This window comes from Gouania willdenowi, unplaced genomic scaffold (genome assembly GCF_900634775.1).
Source record: "Gouania willdenowi unplaced genomic scaffold, fGouWil2.1 scaffold_93_arrow_ctg1, whole genome shotgun sequence".
Lineage (NCBI taxonomy): Eukaryota > Metazoa > Chordata > Actinopteri > Blenniiformes > Gobiesocidae > Gouania > Gouania willdenowi.
Window position 1 is genome coordinate 2,709,128 of NW_021145258.1, and position 13,213 is coordinate 2,722,340.

General features: G+C 36.4%; 1 protein-coding gene across 1 annotated transcript; it reads right to left on the bottom strand.

The window, feature by feature from the left end:
* Positions 1–1,710: 1,710 nt before the first annotated feature.
* Positions 1,711–12,738, bottom strand: LOC114461100 (nuclear RNA export factor 1-like). Its single transcript, XM_028442939.1, has 21 exons — positions 12,584–12,738; positions 10,164–10,359; positions 9,174–9,318; positions 9,002–9,085; positions 8,642–8,746; positions 8,153–8,233; positions 7,598–7,667; positions 7,111–7,199; positions 6,886–6,993; positions 6,679–6,788; positions 5,967–6,003; positions 4,508–4,576; positions 4,294–4,349; positions 4,074–4,181; positions 3,909–3,967; positions 3,302–3,417; positions 3,177–3,219; positions 3,006–3,084; positions 2,029–2,211; positions 1,887–1,947; positions 1,711–1,811 (listed from the first exon to the last, which is right to left on the bottom strand). The coding sequence occupies exons 1-21, from the start codon at positions 12,636–12,638 to the stop codon at positions 1,773–1,775; spliced, it is 1,893 nt and encodes a 630-aa protein (XP_028298740.1). The 5' UTR covers positions 12,639–12,738; the 3' UTR covers positions 1,711–1,772.
* Positions 12,739–13,213: the final 475 nt, after the last annotated feature.

The following is a 13,213-nucleotide window of genomic DNA, read 5'->3' on the forward strand; positions in this document are numbered from 1 at the left end:
TAAATGGCCCGATTTTTACATAGATGTTAGGGTGGAAATGAATAGGTTTTTAGGTAGAAAACTCTGATTATGGGTTTTAATGGACAAGGGGGAGGAGCCAAGGGCTATAGAAGGGAGCCAGTCTCTGCTCTCCCTGTCAGTGTATGTCCTTCCTGGGTGCAATGAAGCGCTCCTCTTCATCCTGGAGTTTTTTTGTTATTGTTCACTTTATGGAATAAAAGCACTAAAAATGTATATCCTGGCTATGCCATCATTTATTTAATCGAGAACCACGTCACACTCCATTTTATTATCATTTTTTTATTTCTCCAATTAGCGTTTGATAATGTTTGTTGTTGCCAGGATTAGTGCTCAAAGTGACAAGATGCACCAGCTCAGATATCCTTATACCGTTTATTTTTATACTTATTTCATTTCAACTAGATTTTTATTTGAGAAAGTGAAAGTATAGAATACAGTCGTCTAAGATTGTTTTGTATATGGTGTTATCATTTGAAAAAAGAATAAAGATAAAAAAAATCTTACAAACGCATATTTAATCAGTATTTTTCTATTATAATAAATTATTAGACATTTTAGAGGACCCCATTTGAATTCCAGGCGACCCCACATGGGGTCATGACCCCATGGTTAAAAAACATAATGGAATGCAGTGTTTTTCAAGTGTGCAGTGGTGGGGGGTACATGGATTCAGGTTAAATGTCTGAAGGGGTACGGGACTGTGAACAGTTTGGGGAAACACTGTAAATGACAAACCATCATAGGAGTCTGTTGTTGACTAGGGGTGAGTATTGGCAAGGATGTTGCAATACGATACGATATTATCACGATATTCTACCCAGTTAATATCAAAATTAAACGTAGAGATGAAAAATCAAGTTGCTGTATATGTTCATCAGTAGATATTGATCAGTCAGAGGATGAATTGAGTCAAAACTATTTGCTTCAAAATCTCCTGTTTATTTTTTATTATTAGTGTTTTTACACATTTTCACTGAAAAACAGAAAATACAGTGTTACACACTGACATCATAACGTAAAGTGCAACAAGTTTCTTTTCACTAAAACTACTGTGTAGAAGTCTCAAAGTAACCATGACAACATAATGACGGCATTGTAACAACTGTAAGTGAGAACATTAATGATAAATCACCCTGAGTTACTGATAATGCACAAAAATAAGAACAAATAATTTCTCCTATTGTATCAGTTTAAACACTGATCTGAACAGATTATATGAAAATAAAATGTCTGTGAATACATAAATATTGCAGGTATTACACACTGCCATCATAAAATCAAGTAACCATTGCAACAAATTGAAAGCATTGTAACCACTGAAATATTGCACAAATACACAAAAATATTATTTAAATAAATAAATAAATCTATTTAAAATCAGCACACAAAAAAATCTCAATATACTGTGAAATCATTTTTTTTTCACACCCCTATTGTTGACCAGTAGTTTAACTAGATCCACTCAGCATGGAATAAATAAAAAACAGGGTTTTACATGTATTGTAATGGTAGAAAACAACCTGAACTGGAGTGGGTACAGAAAGAATGAACACAATTATCTCACTAACAATGTGATTTTATTACTAATAAAGCAAGCTGTGGTTTCTGTAGGGGGTCAATGAACTAATGTAACTAAAAGACTCACGACCCAACAGTATTCAGGTCAAATATCTGATGAAACGGTTCATATGAGTTCACTTTAACTTTATTCTATACAAAAATACAAAGACTGTTTTTCTTTCTTCAACGATTTACTTTAGGAACGCCACGTCTGGGATCTTTCCCGCCGTCTGAAACAGAAACAGTTGCTACTTTAGACATCAGCACATTTAAACCATGACGTGGATTGTTTAGAGTCGTGTCACCTTTAACTGAGTGAAGATTTGTGCTGCTTTGTTCAAGTCCCACTCGTTATCCTGCAGACACCTGCAACACACAGACAGTGTTTACCAGTGAGCTGTGACATTCATCCCAGTCTGGTAGACGGCATTAGGAGAGGACACCTACTTCAGGGACCATTCCAGCTTCATGCCTGACTTCAGGGAGAAGGTGCTGAGCATCTCCTGCTGTGCGGCAGTGAGGGTGGGCACTGGGCTGGAGGAAGGGGTCGGGGCAGGCGCCACAAAAGCTCTGCTGATCTGCTCCGTTGTAGCCATTCTGATGAAGAGCTGGTCGTTGATGATGCACAAACTGTTCAAGTATGAACGAGGACCACAGGGTTCAAAGGTTAGAGACTTTCTATGGTGTTAATATTACAGTGTTATAGGGCCACACCAAACATATTGTTACCTACATATGTGTAGAACTGTACATATAGAACTGTAACATGGTTTATCAGTTTAGCATTAAACTATAATTGACAATTTTGATAGAATTTTCATGGCAATTACAATTAAATAGTCAATTATCTGAACTCAATTACAATATAATCATGATTATGACAGCAAGAGATCTTTTAAATTTGCAATTACAATTATAATTGACCCCAACCCTGATTATATTGTGCTACAATACAAACAGATGTTGGTTTGATATATTTGTTAAAAGTTGTTTGTTATAATTATCATTATTATTATAATTATTGATATAAGAAATAAATATGGTAAATTGGAATATTTTGAGATTATATTATTTAATATTTATTACTGCACAAAAGTACTGAAAAGTGGTATCGTTGAGTACCGATACTGATTTACGAGTACCAAGTATCGGTTTAAATGTGAAAGGTGCCCATCCCTAGTAATCTCTACAATAACAATGGTTGTTGTGTAAAAGCATTATGGTTTATCATTTTCTTTTATGAACAAATAAACATACATTAGGTAAATATAGGAATACACAGAAAACACACGTGGTGAAACAGTATTTACTGACATGAAATTGAACATGCAACCGTTTGTTCATTCCAGTCATACTAGTGGAGGCAAGCATTATCTGAAGCTACAGCTGCCAATCAGCACTTTGGTTTTAAGTGTGTAACCTACCCAGAATTCACTGCTGGAACTGTGATGAAAACTCTGGAGAAGGCCCTTGTAGATTCTTTAGATTTATCATCTACAACAACTGAAAAACCACAAAAAACCCAGGAAAGCGTTAGTGAGCAACAGATGAGTTGCAGTGGATCTTCTTAAAACCATGACGACTAAGATACTGACCTTCTTTGAAGACTCCGCCCACTGTGAATGACAGCAGCGTATTCTGTGAAAACAAAGCAGTTTGGCTGAGTGTGAACAACACAAATGATGTAACTCAGTGTGTGGCAGATCAGACGTGAACTCACTGTGTAGGCGTTTACGTCCACGGTGAAAGAGGTGATGTCATGCTGAGTTTTTGGCAGCTCGTTGAGGAGCGCCACCACATTCAGCCGTTTGTGCTTTAGCAGATGGAAACGCATCGCTAGGGCAGGTGAAAACAAGACAAACATCAGGTGGGCTCCATCATTACTAGGGTTGGGTATCAGTTACTACTCGCTACTTTTTCAACGCTTCTGGTGCTAAATCATTACTTTAAACTAACTTCAAAATCTCAAAATGCCCTTTTATTTCCAGAGCCAAATTTAACACATTTAACTAAACAAATAAACTATTATTAGATCAAATTCACATCAGGGTTTCCCACACATTCATTTATTTATGGAGGATAATGTCATGCACCTTCTTTTAGGCCATGTTTTGTGCATGTGCTACGGTTAAAAATGAGGCCATTGATCAATGATCTGAGCAGCGGCACCGACGTCATGTGTATCAAGTAATGTGTGACACCAAAATCTTTGTTCTTATTGGACCCGGTTACTAGCGTTTCCATGGGAACTGGTCCCACACTTGTTCCAGGTTTCGGTACCCAACCCTAATCATTACAAGTCATACGTTCACTTCAGGAGAACTTACTGGAGTCTTTGGTCCTCTTCAGGTTTCTACTGTCTTTGAAATATTCTCTCAGACCGCTCCTGAAAAACAAAGCCAGAACAAAAAAATCAGCACCACTCAAAGAAAACGTAGCCATTTAATCAAAGTTATACACCTGTGTGTGTGTGTGTGTGTGTGTGTCCTTACCTTGATGGATTCTGGACGTTGTACGGTGTTGTTAGTGATAATAATGCCTCATCATGGTAGGCCCCCAGCAGTGACTGTCTGTCTCCAGAGTCGTACACACTGTAGTACCTGTGAAACAAACAAAACACACTCTGCATATCAACACCAATCACTGATGTCATTTCCTACTTATTGTTAGAAACGCTGTGAAGCGACATAGAGAAAAGTGTTAGAAACTCACTGTTGCAAAAAGCGCTGAATGTAGACTTTAGCGTCATCAGAGCCAAAGCAGCTTCCCTGTGTGATCACATGGTCAACATTTAGCAGGAGAAATGAGACGTTCATTACAGAAAAGGCTTGAATCTAAAAATATAGTGGCTTCTATATTCTTGTACTTTGACAAGTGACGTTTTGAACACAACAGACACAGACAATTCAGCATCACACTGACTAACCTTGCAAGGTGGGAGAGTGGTGGGTGTTTCCACATCAAAGCCAATGTGTGGGGGGAGGTCATTTCCATCCTGATGAGGGACAATACACAGTTTAGTACAAGTTGGAAAACATCAGTTCATTTGGTGATTTTCTGGTGTTATTTGAAACACGACTGACACTGGCCATAACATTATCCTTAAAAACCACTGGACCAAAACACAAACTAAACTCAAGGTACCAGAACAAAGCCAATCTGTGACCTCTGAACTAATCTGGTTGGTCCAAGTGGATAAAAAAAACTCAAACTAAATGAACCAGTAATAATAAATATATAGTGACTGGTACATCATACTCAGGTCTGAAGCTGTGGAACTCATTATCCACAGAATTTAAAACCATATCTGAGTTTAAAATGTTCACTTCTAGGGTTTAGTCTTGGCTGAAAACAAACCAAAGTAAATAACACTGAGTCTGTGTGAATGTATGTGGGATCGTGTGTGTATGTGTGTGATTGTAAAAAGTTTTATACAAATGTTGTATTAATGTATTTTATTATTGTAAATTGTGTAAAAAGGCCCAATCAGGGACATGAGCTGTGAATTAGCATTAGCTAGAAGCTCTTTATGCGTCACATCAGCTGTAAACCTTTATTGTAATTATGTTGATTGCATCGTCTCTGAAAAATAAATAAATAAATATTTGGGGAAACAAAACTACTTAATTATTTGAAGATTTTACATCTTGTAAACAAGTACAATATACTGTACTTATAGCTGCTAGATATGATCTTTTTATTTTTTAAATCAGATAAAGACATACTGTAGACCTTAGATTAATATATGTTAGATCACTCTAAATGTAAAAGGTTGAAATTGTTGCTTGGAAGTTGATTTCATTCTTATCAGGATTTCTTGCGTTCTTCCCACAGGCAAGGAAGACAGTGGTGGTTTGACTCCATTTATGTTCTGGTTTGTCCCCGTGACATCACATCACTACGTGAGGCAATCAATTTCAGCTGGATATATAGAACTTTCTGTGTAAGCCCCAAAATACACTTCTACCACTGTTTTGCCACAACGTTCAGTCTGTGAAAACACCAGAATTGTGTTGAGAAGTCTATTTGACAGAGTTTTTAGGGACAAATGAGAAATCATGATAAGAATTAAGAACACCTCTATCCTTCCATCTATGGGACTCCACATCCCACAATGCAATGCACAAAACTCAGAACAAACTTTCAAGCTGCAATTTCCTTTCTATTATTTTGTCGTGCAATTGATCTTTGAGTCATAGATCTATGGAGGCCTACACCATGTCTTTTATCTGATAGATAATTATTGTTCCCAGCAGCTTTAACACAACTGATAATTGACAAAAGGACGTTAAACACTAAGGTCCTCTAGTATCAAAACTATGCTGGTAGAAATGAAGACTGAGTGACCATAAACTGCTGATGAATGAATGAGTGAGTAGACCTACCAACTTCAGAAGCTGGGGAAACTTCTGGCACACAGCACTGGTATGGAAACAAAATTGAAAAGCAGAGAAATTATTGTGAGAATTCATCTTCCTCATTGTTGAATATACGCTAACATACATGACCATGTCCCACGTTCACCTGAATGCCCACCCTGGAGTGTACTTACCAGCAGGTATACTCACCCTCTGCCCCATTTTGGTGATACACACAGATTTGACGTAGCAAAGCAACATATACACAAACACGGTCGACCAGTTTGAGCTGAAAACTGCCAAACAAATGGTTTTTTCTAAAGAGAGAAGTGATGCGCTACTGGGAGAGGTGGTTACCACCAGTCTGGTCTTAACTCCTCCCCACTCTGGTGAAGATGCAGGGCAACCAACGAGTCACTGTCACTCAAAAACAAAACAGAGTCTTGGTGAAAAAAATATCAAGTACATTTTAAGTGCATTGTTAGACCCTGTGATTTAACACAGCCATACACAAAGCACTTTTCTCAATTTGGACATTGTTGGGTTTTCCTTTGTTTACAAGTTCTCCATCAACTGAGGGAAAATTCAGTTATTCATTAGGAACAAAAACACACAACAGCAGGTTTGACACACGTTGGTTGCATGCTGTGGGAAACTCAGATATAAGACGTTGGATTAGTAGAAACTGCCTTCGTTAAAGAAATCATCAAAACATCAATTTTGGATCAAGAAAACTGACCTGACGTATGAAGATGGGTCTTTGAAAAGGTCACAGAGAGGGTTTCTGACCAGCCACAGCTCCACCAGTTTCAGCCCCTTCAACTTGTCCAGCTCATGTTCGCTTTTCAGCTGAGGAACAAACAGGAAGCCGGTAGGCGTCAACACATGAACCTTCAACACTACTACACAAACATGACAATGAAAGCCTTGGAGCGGCCAGTCTCACGTCGTTGTGTGAAAGGTTCAGGGCCTTCAGATGAGGCACTTTGGTCACAAGCTCGCTGAGTTCATCCAGTCTCTGGATGCAGTTGTGACTGAGATTCAAGCTTGTCAACTGCAAAGAAAACATTGATTTCATTAGGTCTCGACTTCACTTTGATGATCTAACTTTTAAAGTATCCACAGTATATGAAGATACACAGATTGTTGCTGATTGTCGTACGACCGTTACCTGAGGAATGTTTTCTTCAATGATCTTAATGACGGCCTCCATGTTTGTTTTCCTGTTTAAAACCACTTTAATATCCTGTGAGACCAAGTCTGTTTCAAAGTAAACATAAAAGTTTCAACATTCACGTCCACTTATGAAAGAATCCACAAGGTAATATTTCATCATGAACAACACAATTCAGAAGATTTAAAACATTTTAAGAAAAAAAAATAATAATAATAATAATACATTATGAAACCAACTGTAATCAATGAATAATAATTCTAACCACAAAAATGTAAACTGTATATAAAAGTATCACCTGGTGCTTCCAGCCTGTTAACCCAGTAACACATGCCATTTAGATTGTGTTTTAAAAAACAGTGATTGATAAATATTTCCACTATATAAAACAACACATCCCCAATAAAAGGTGTTTTCTTTGAGATGTCAAAGGAAGTGGCCAACATTGTGAATAATCTAATGCCAAAAGAGGTGGTGTGGTTACCTGGGTCTGTGTGAATACTGGTCAGATCCAAAGCTTGCTGTGAGCCATCAAAACGTTTTGACATGCATTGCTAGAAAAGAGAAGAAAAAACATCTTTAAAACAGTTCAAAAACATTCTTTTAAATCAGGGATGCTCATAGTTAACTATTTAACCATTAACAGACAACAACTTTGACCAATTAATGCTAACATACTACTTTCTGCAAGTCCTAAAAAACAAGATGTACTATTGTATGTACTATTTTGTATGGATGTTAACATTTGGCTATGGTATTATTATTTAAAATAACTCAAAATGTCCAGTAAATTCCTATACATAATTCCCATGAAAAGTTTCTATTTTAGAATATTCCCAATCTTAAATTCCTTTGAACATTTACTGGAAATCTTCCACCTCTTTGCAACCCTAATTGTGTCACACCAAATTTAACACATTTAACTAAACAAATAAACTATTAGTAGATCAAATTCACATCAGGGTGAAATTCACTCCCAGGTATTTGAACTCCTCCACAATGTCCACACTGACCCCCTGGATGATTTGTTATCACTGACCTTCAGATGCTCCAATTCTTCAACCTTCAGATTAGGGAAGAGGAAGTTGGGGGGATCACTGCGCTTGATGTGTACCGCCACCTTGAGGAACATCAGTCAAGAAAAAAAACATCACAAACTAATGAGTGAAAACAGTAATGTAGAGCCTGTGAGAACATTTAGCAAACAATTCACTAAATGCAAAGAATACATTTATCAGTAAACATTGTTCACTGTGAGATGCACTGGACAAACACTGAGACCCAGTTGGTGGTTTTGACTGTAGTTTTCTAAGAAATCCTTGGTCATTTTTAAGTATTCAGAAACATTTGTAATTGGTGTTTTCAAACTGAAGATCCTGAAGCTCAGTTTTCAAGCCATTTGCATGAAAAAAGTAATAAAAAAACATTTCTCATAAAGGCAGGTGTACGTGAGCTCAAGGCTGATAACAGATAACACAAAGTTCTCATAGAAGTGAGTTTGTGTTTCCAGTTGTCACCACAAACGTACCTTATAGCCATCACAGTCTGTGACCTTGCGAGAACACTTGCGCAGGGCACTGGCAGTAGTGAAATCATCAACGTAGAAATGAACGTTATTGTGGTCGTCATGATACTAGTAAATAGAAAAAATGCAATTAAAACATAGCATTTAGGTGATTGTTAGAGATATAAAAAGTATTAGTGATTATCACAAGTAAATAAAATAAAGGAAAAAGTGTTCAAACTCACTGTAATAATCAACGTATACAAAGGATGATAAATACAATGATAAAGCAAAGGCATTTCCTCCATACATCTCAAGTGATAAACAACATCTTTTTTATCTCAATCACTTATTAGTAAATGATCAAATCCTGCCAACACTCACCTGAATAGGAGTGTAAGGGATGGAGCAGATGTCCTGTAGAGCTGGCACTAACCACTTCTTGTCATACTTTTTGCCGTGAGGAATCTGTTGACAAGGCAAACAAATGGGGATCCTGTTAGACCAATCACAAAGCAGATTAACCAGATGTGAGTGTGAGTGTGAGCTTACACACCGTGATTTTGAACCAGCCTGTTCGGCTTCTAGTTCCTCCTCTGAAAGCTCCTCTCCCTCCTCCTCTGCCACCTCCACCTTTGCCTTGTCGCCAATCTCTGTCCATACGACCGTCTCCTTTGCAAAATTCTCTCCCATAAGGATTGCTGAACAAGACAAAATAATACTAATGATGATGATTTCTGTACAAGAGCAAAAGGCAAGTGACCAAACAGTTCTAAGGATTGTGGGTTTTCATGGAAAGTCTTTTCTGGTTGTAATGAGCCTTCTGTCATCTGCTGCTATCTGGTCTCTGAAGAATACTGCACAGTTATATCTAATTCTAATCCAATTTGAATTAGGTTCATTTAAACTAAGTTGATCAAAACGTAATCATTAAACCTGATCAGATTCAGTAAACCATTGATGCCTGAGAGGAAATATAGTGACATTAATGCTGTTCTCATACATATTTATATGACCTCTAAATAATTAAAAAGGAGCACTCAGAATAATCCATGTCACTACAACTTATATCTACCTTTTATTGTATCTTATTTTATTTTTGACATACATTTTTGTTTATTATGAGTTTTTTTATTTACCAGTATTTATTTTGTTTCCTCACATCAGTTAAAAACTAATATTTTCTTTAAGAAATGATAAAAATTTCTAAAAAAACTACATTTCAAAAATGTATTTTATATAGCCCTACTTATCCACAGACATATTTGAGACACACACACCTTGCTTTATAAATAGATGCTGTAGTAAGAAACAACATTGTGACAATTAAATGTCTGGGTTAAAACATGTGGGACCATCTCCAACTGTGAACCAAAATTTGAAAAAGCACGTCTTATTCACATTGGCTCGAGCGCTGCACAGCTATTAATTGTAATTAATTATATTACTAAGCTACTTTTTCATTTACAATGTATGAATTGAATGTTGTTTCAGGAATACCATGCCATTCTTAGAAAGACAACATTTAATGAAAGTCAACACTTACTATCTTGGCTGAGAACTGCTGTCCTGAGAGCTGTCACTCATGGTAACATCTCGATCAATGACAAGCCTGGACAAGAGTCCAGGTCCTCCAAATCCACCATGGTGGTTCCCCCGCTGCCGGTCTCTGCGGAACGACGACCCCTTGTAGGGGCCTCGGTGTTTGCGAACATGTAGGGGTGCAATTCTGTGATTGTCCTCTGTAAAAGAAAATCCACATCATTAACCTATAATTTTAGTGAGTTTAGTACACATGCATAGCCATAAATGCAATGTTACTAATAATGACAAAATTAATTCTTTCAGTTTTTGGTCTTAGTTTTTTTTCATTTTTGGTTTTGGCCAAGAATTGTCCTATAGCACGGTGCATCTCTATGCTTTGTCTTGGATTGTACAATGTGCAGTAAAATGTATTTTTGTACCAGCATTCAGTTGCCATAAAAAATACTAAAATTATAAATTTACGGTATAATTATATAATGAAATATTTTAATAAATGAATTGAATAAGCAAATTTAGTCAGTGAAATTAAATGAATCCGTGTGGTTAAATGTTGGTATATGTAGGGCTTTACTAACAACCAAAGATAAAGCAAATGTGTAATGTGCATAAACAGGTATTTTAATGTGAACCTTTTGACATTTGGAGACCAGGTGTAGTGGACATCAGGTCTGGTTCTGTTCACTCTGACAGTGTTTTTGGGGTTTTGTTTATAGATCGGGCCCTATTGTCCCCACAAAAATAAAATGAGTTTAAACCCCACAAACTAGAACAACCGTTACCCTGTGCTTTGTCTCAGAGCTCAGTGCACAAACCAAGCTATCCGCCTTCATAACTAATGCTGAGATATTACAGAACCTAAAAGGATCCATAGATTGCAGGTACAGTGTAGTTTGGCACATGGTTTACATGTATTTAGACAATATACCAGCTGTGTACAGTGACTCCATGACACTATTCCCAGCTCTGCTGACCTCCCTCCTCATTTTGAAGTCAAATTCCTCTAAAGGAAATCAGCAGATGTTTAATATTAAAGCTGAGCTCCACAGAAGTCTCTTACCGTTGAAATACGCCATGTTCCTGTGACCGTGTTGTTTTTAAAAAAACAAAAAGTCGGTCGAACAGTCCGTGGAAAAATAAGTTCTTATTAATCCGAAAACAAAGTATAAAATCCAACAGAAAGACTAATTCACACTGTATCAATGTATGTGAAAGAAGGCTGCGATATACAGCTGAAACGTTAGCATGTAACGACTTCTGCTGTAAAGATGAGAGGATTGGGCTACTTCCTGATTACTCAAGTCAACTGTCAGTGCACAATCCTAACAACGCATGCGCAAATATCACGTCACTTCCTGATATGCTGGGACGTGACATTTGAATGTAAACCGACCATACATTTTTTTTTTAAAATTTCAATAGTACACAATTAAATATGTGACTGTTTTTTGTTATATATATATAAAATAGAAAAAAAAGAAATAAAAAATTTAAATATATAAATATTTTTACAGTTCACATGTAAATATGCGACTGTTTTTAATTGTTAATTTAAAAAAAAAAAGACAAAAAGGAACAAAAACGGATTAAACAGAATACACAACATTGACAATCAAAAAACAAACATCGAATAAAAAACAAAATAAATCGGAATTTACTCAAAACATAAATATCGAATGATTTTTAAGAGCAAGATTTCAACCTTTTAAATAGTACAATGGGAGCATGTAATTATTGAGAATTAAAAAACCTCATTCAAAATGGAGAATTACTTTTATATTAATTTTTATTATCATTATTATACGATGGAGCATTGTAGTCAGTAAAAAAAAAAAAAAAATCCGTTTTCCGAATTAATATTATTTTTAAATCCGTTTTCCGAATTAATATTTTTTTTTTAAATCCGTTTTCCGAATTAATTTTTTTTTTTAATCCGTTTTCCGAATGAATATATATATATTTTTTAAATCCGTTTTCTGAAATAATATTTTTTTTAAATCGGTTTTCCGAATTAATTTTTTTTTAAATCCGTTTTCCGAAATAATGTTTTTTTTAAATCTGTTTTCCGAATTAATTAATTTTTCCTGTGGGGATTATCTCGTAATTTTTTTTTTCTTCCTTTAAACACAGACTGGTTCCGGGTCAGAGTTCATCACAATGGCGTCATCCACAGCGCTGGATATTCATCCATTCATTGATTTTTACTTTTCGAGTTAGAATATAAAGATATTAAGGATTTGCAGTCGGCACAACTTTAACATTAGTGACGGACAGGTAAAGAGGATACTTTAGTTCAAGAGGACACAGTCGTCGTAAAGCATACTCGGAGCTTGGAGTCCTGGTTGAATTCATTAGCAACCAACTACAATACTACGGGCAACTTCACAGATACCGGTGGATAATAATATTATTAATGATGCATACTTCCTGAGTGTTTGTGGAGCAGCTCAGAGACTAAACAGCTGTTCTGTGTGATCATGGTCCAGTGCAGTGGGGGCTTTGTCTTCTCCAGGATGGATGGAGTCTTCTCCAGGGTCTGTCATTCTGCCACCAGAGTCCAGCTCTGTGTCCACCACAGATCAGCCCTCTTTACCAGTCTGTACAAACATGAACCCCCCACCCACCCAACAACCACAGCATGGAAGGTCCAGTTGACAGAATGTTATATATGTCACTCACATGTACAACACAAAACAATGTTTGACTGTTTGACCTACATAAAGATATTACATTAAAAAAGAAGAAAAACACTCATTTTCTAATGCTTTCATGTCTTATTTTCTCTACTTGAAGCACGTTATTCATACATACTGTATATCTGTGTAGTGTCAAATGTGGTGATCAATCAATTCAACAATGTTGGCCCCAAATGAACTGAAGCAAAGCAGATGAGAAAGTGTTTCATTTCTATTAACAACAGGCTGAGAGGAAACTTTGGTCCATGTGTAACACAGCAGTGATGGTTACAGCATTCATCCTCTGCTTCAGTGGATCAATCACATCTGAAATGAAAAAACAATAAAGCCACACATTTAATTTTCTTTTTCTTTTCTT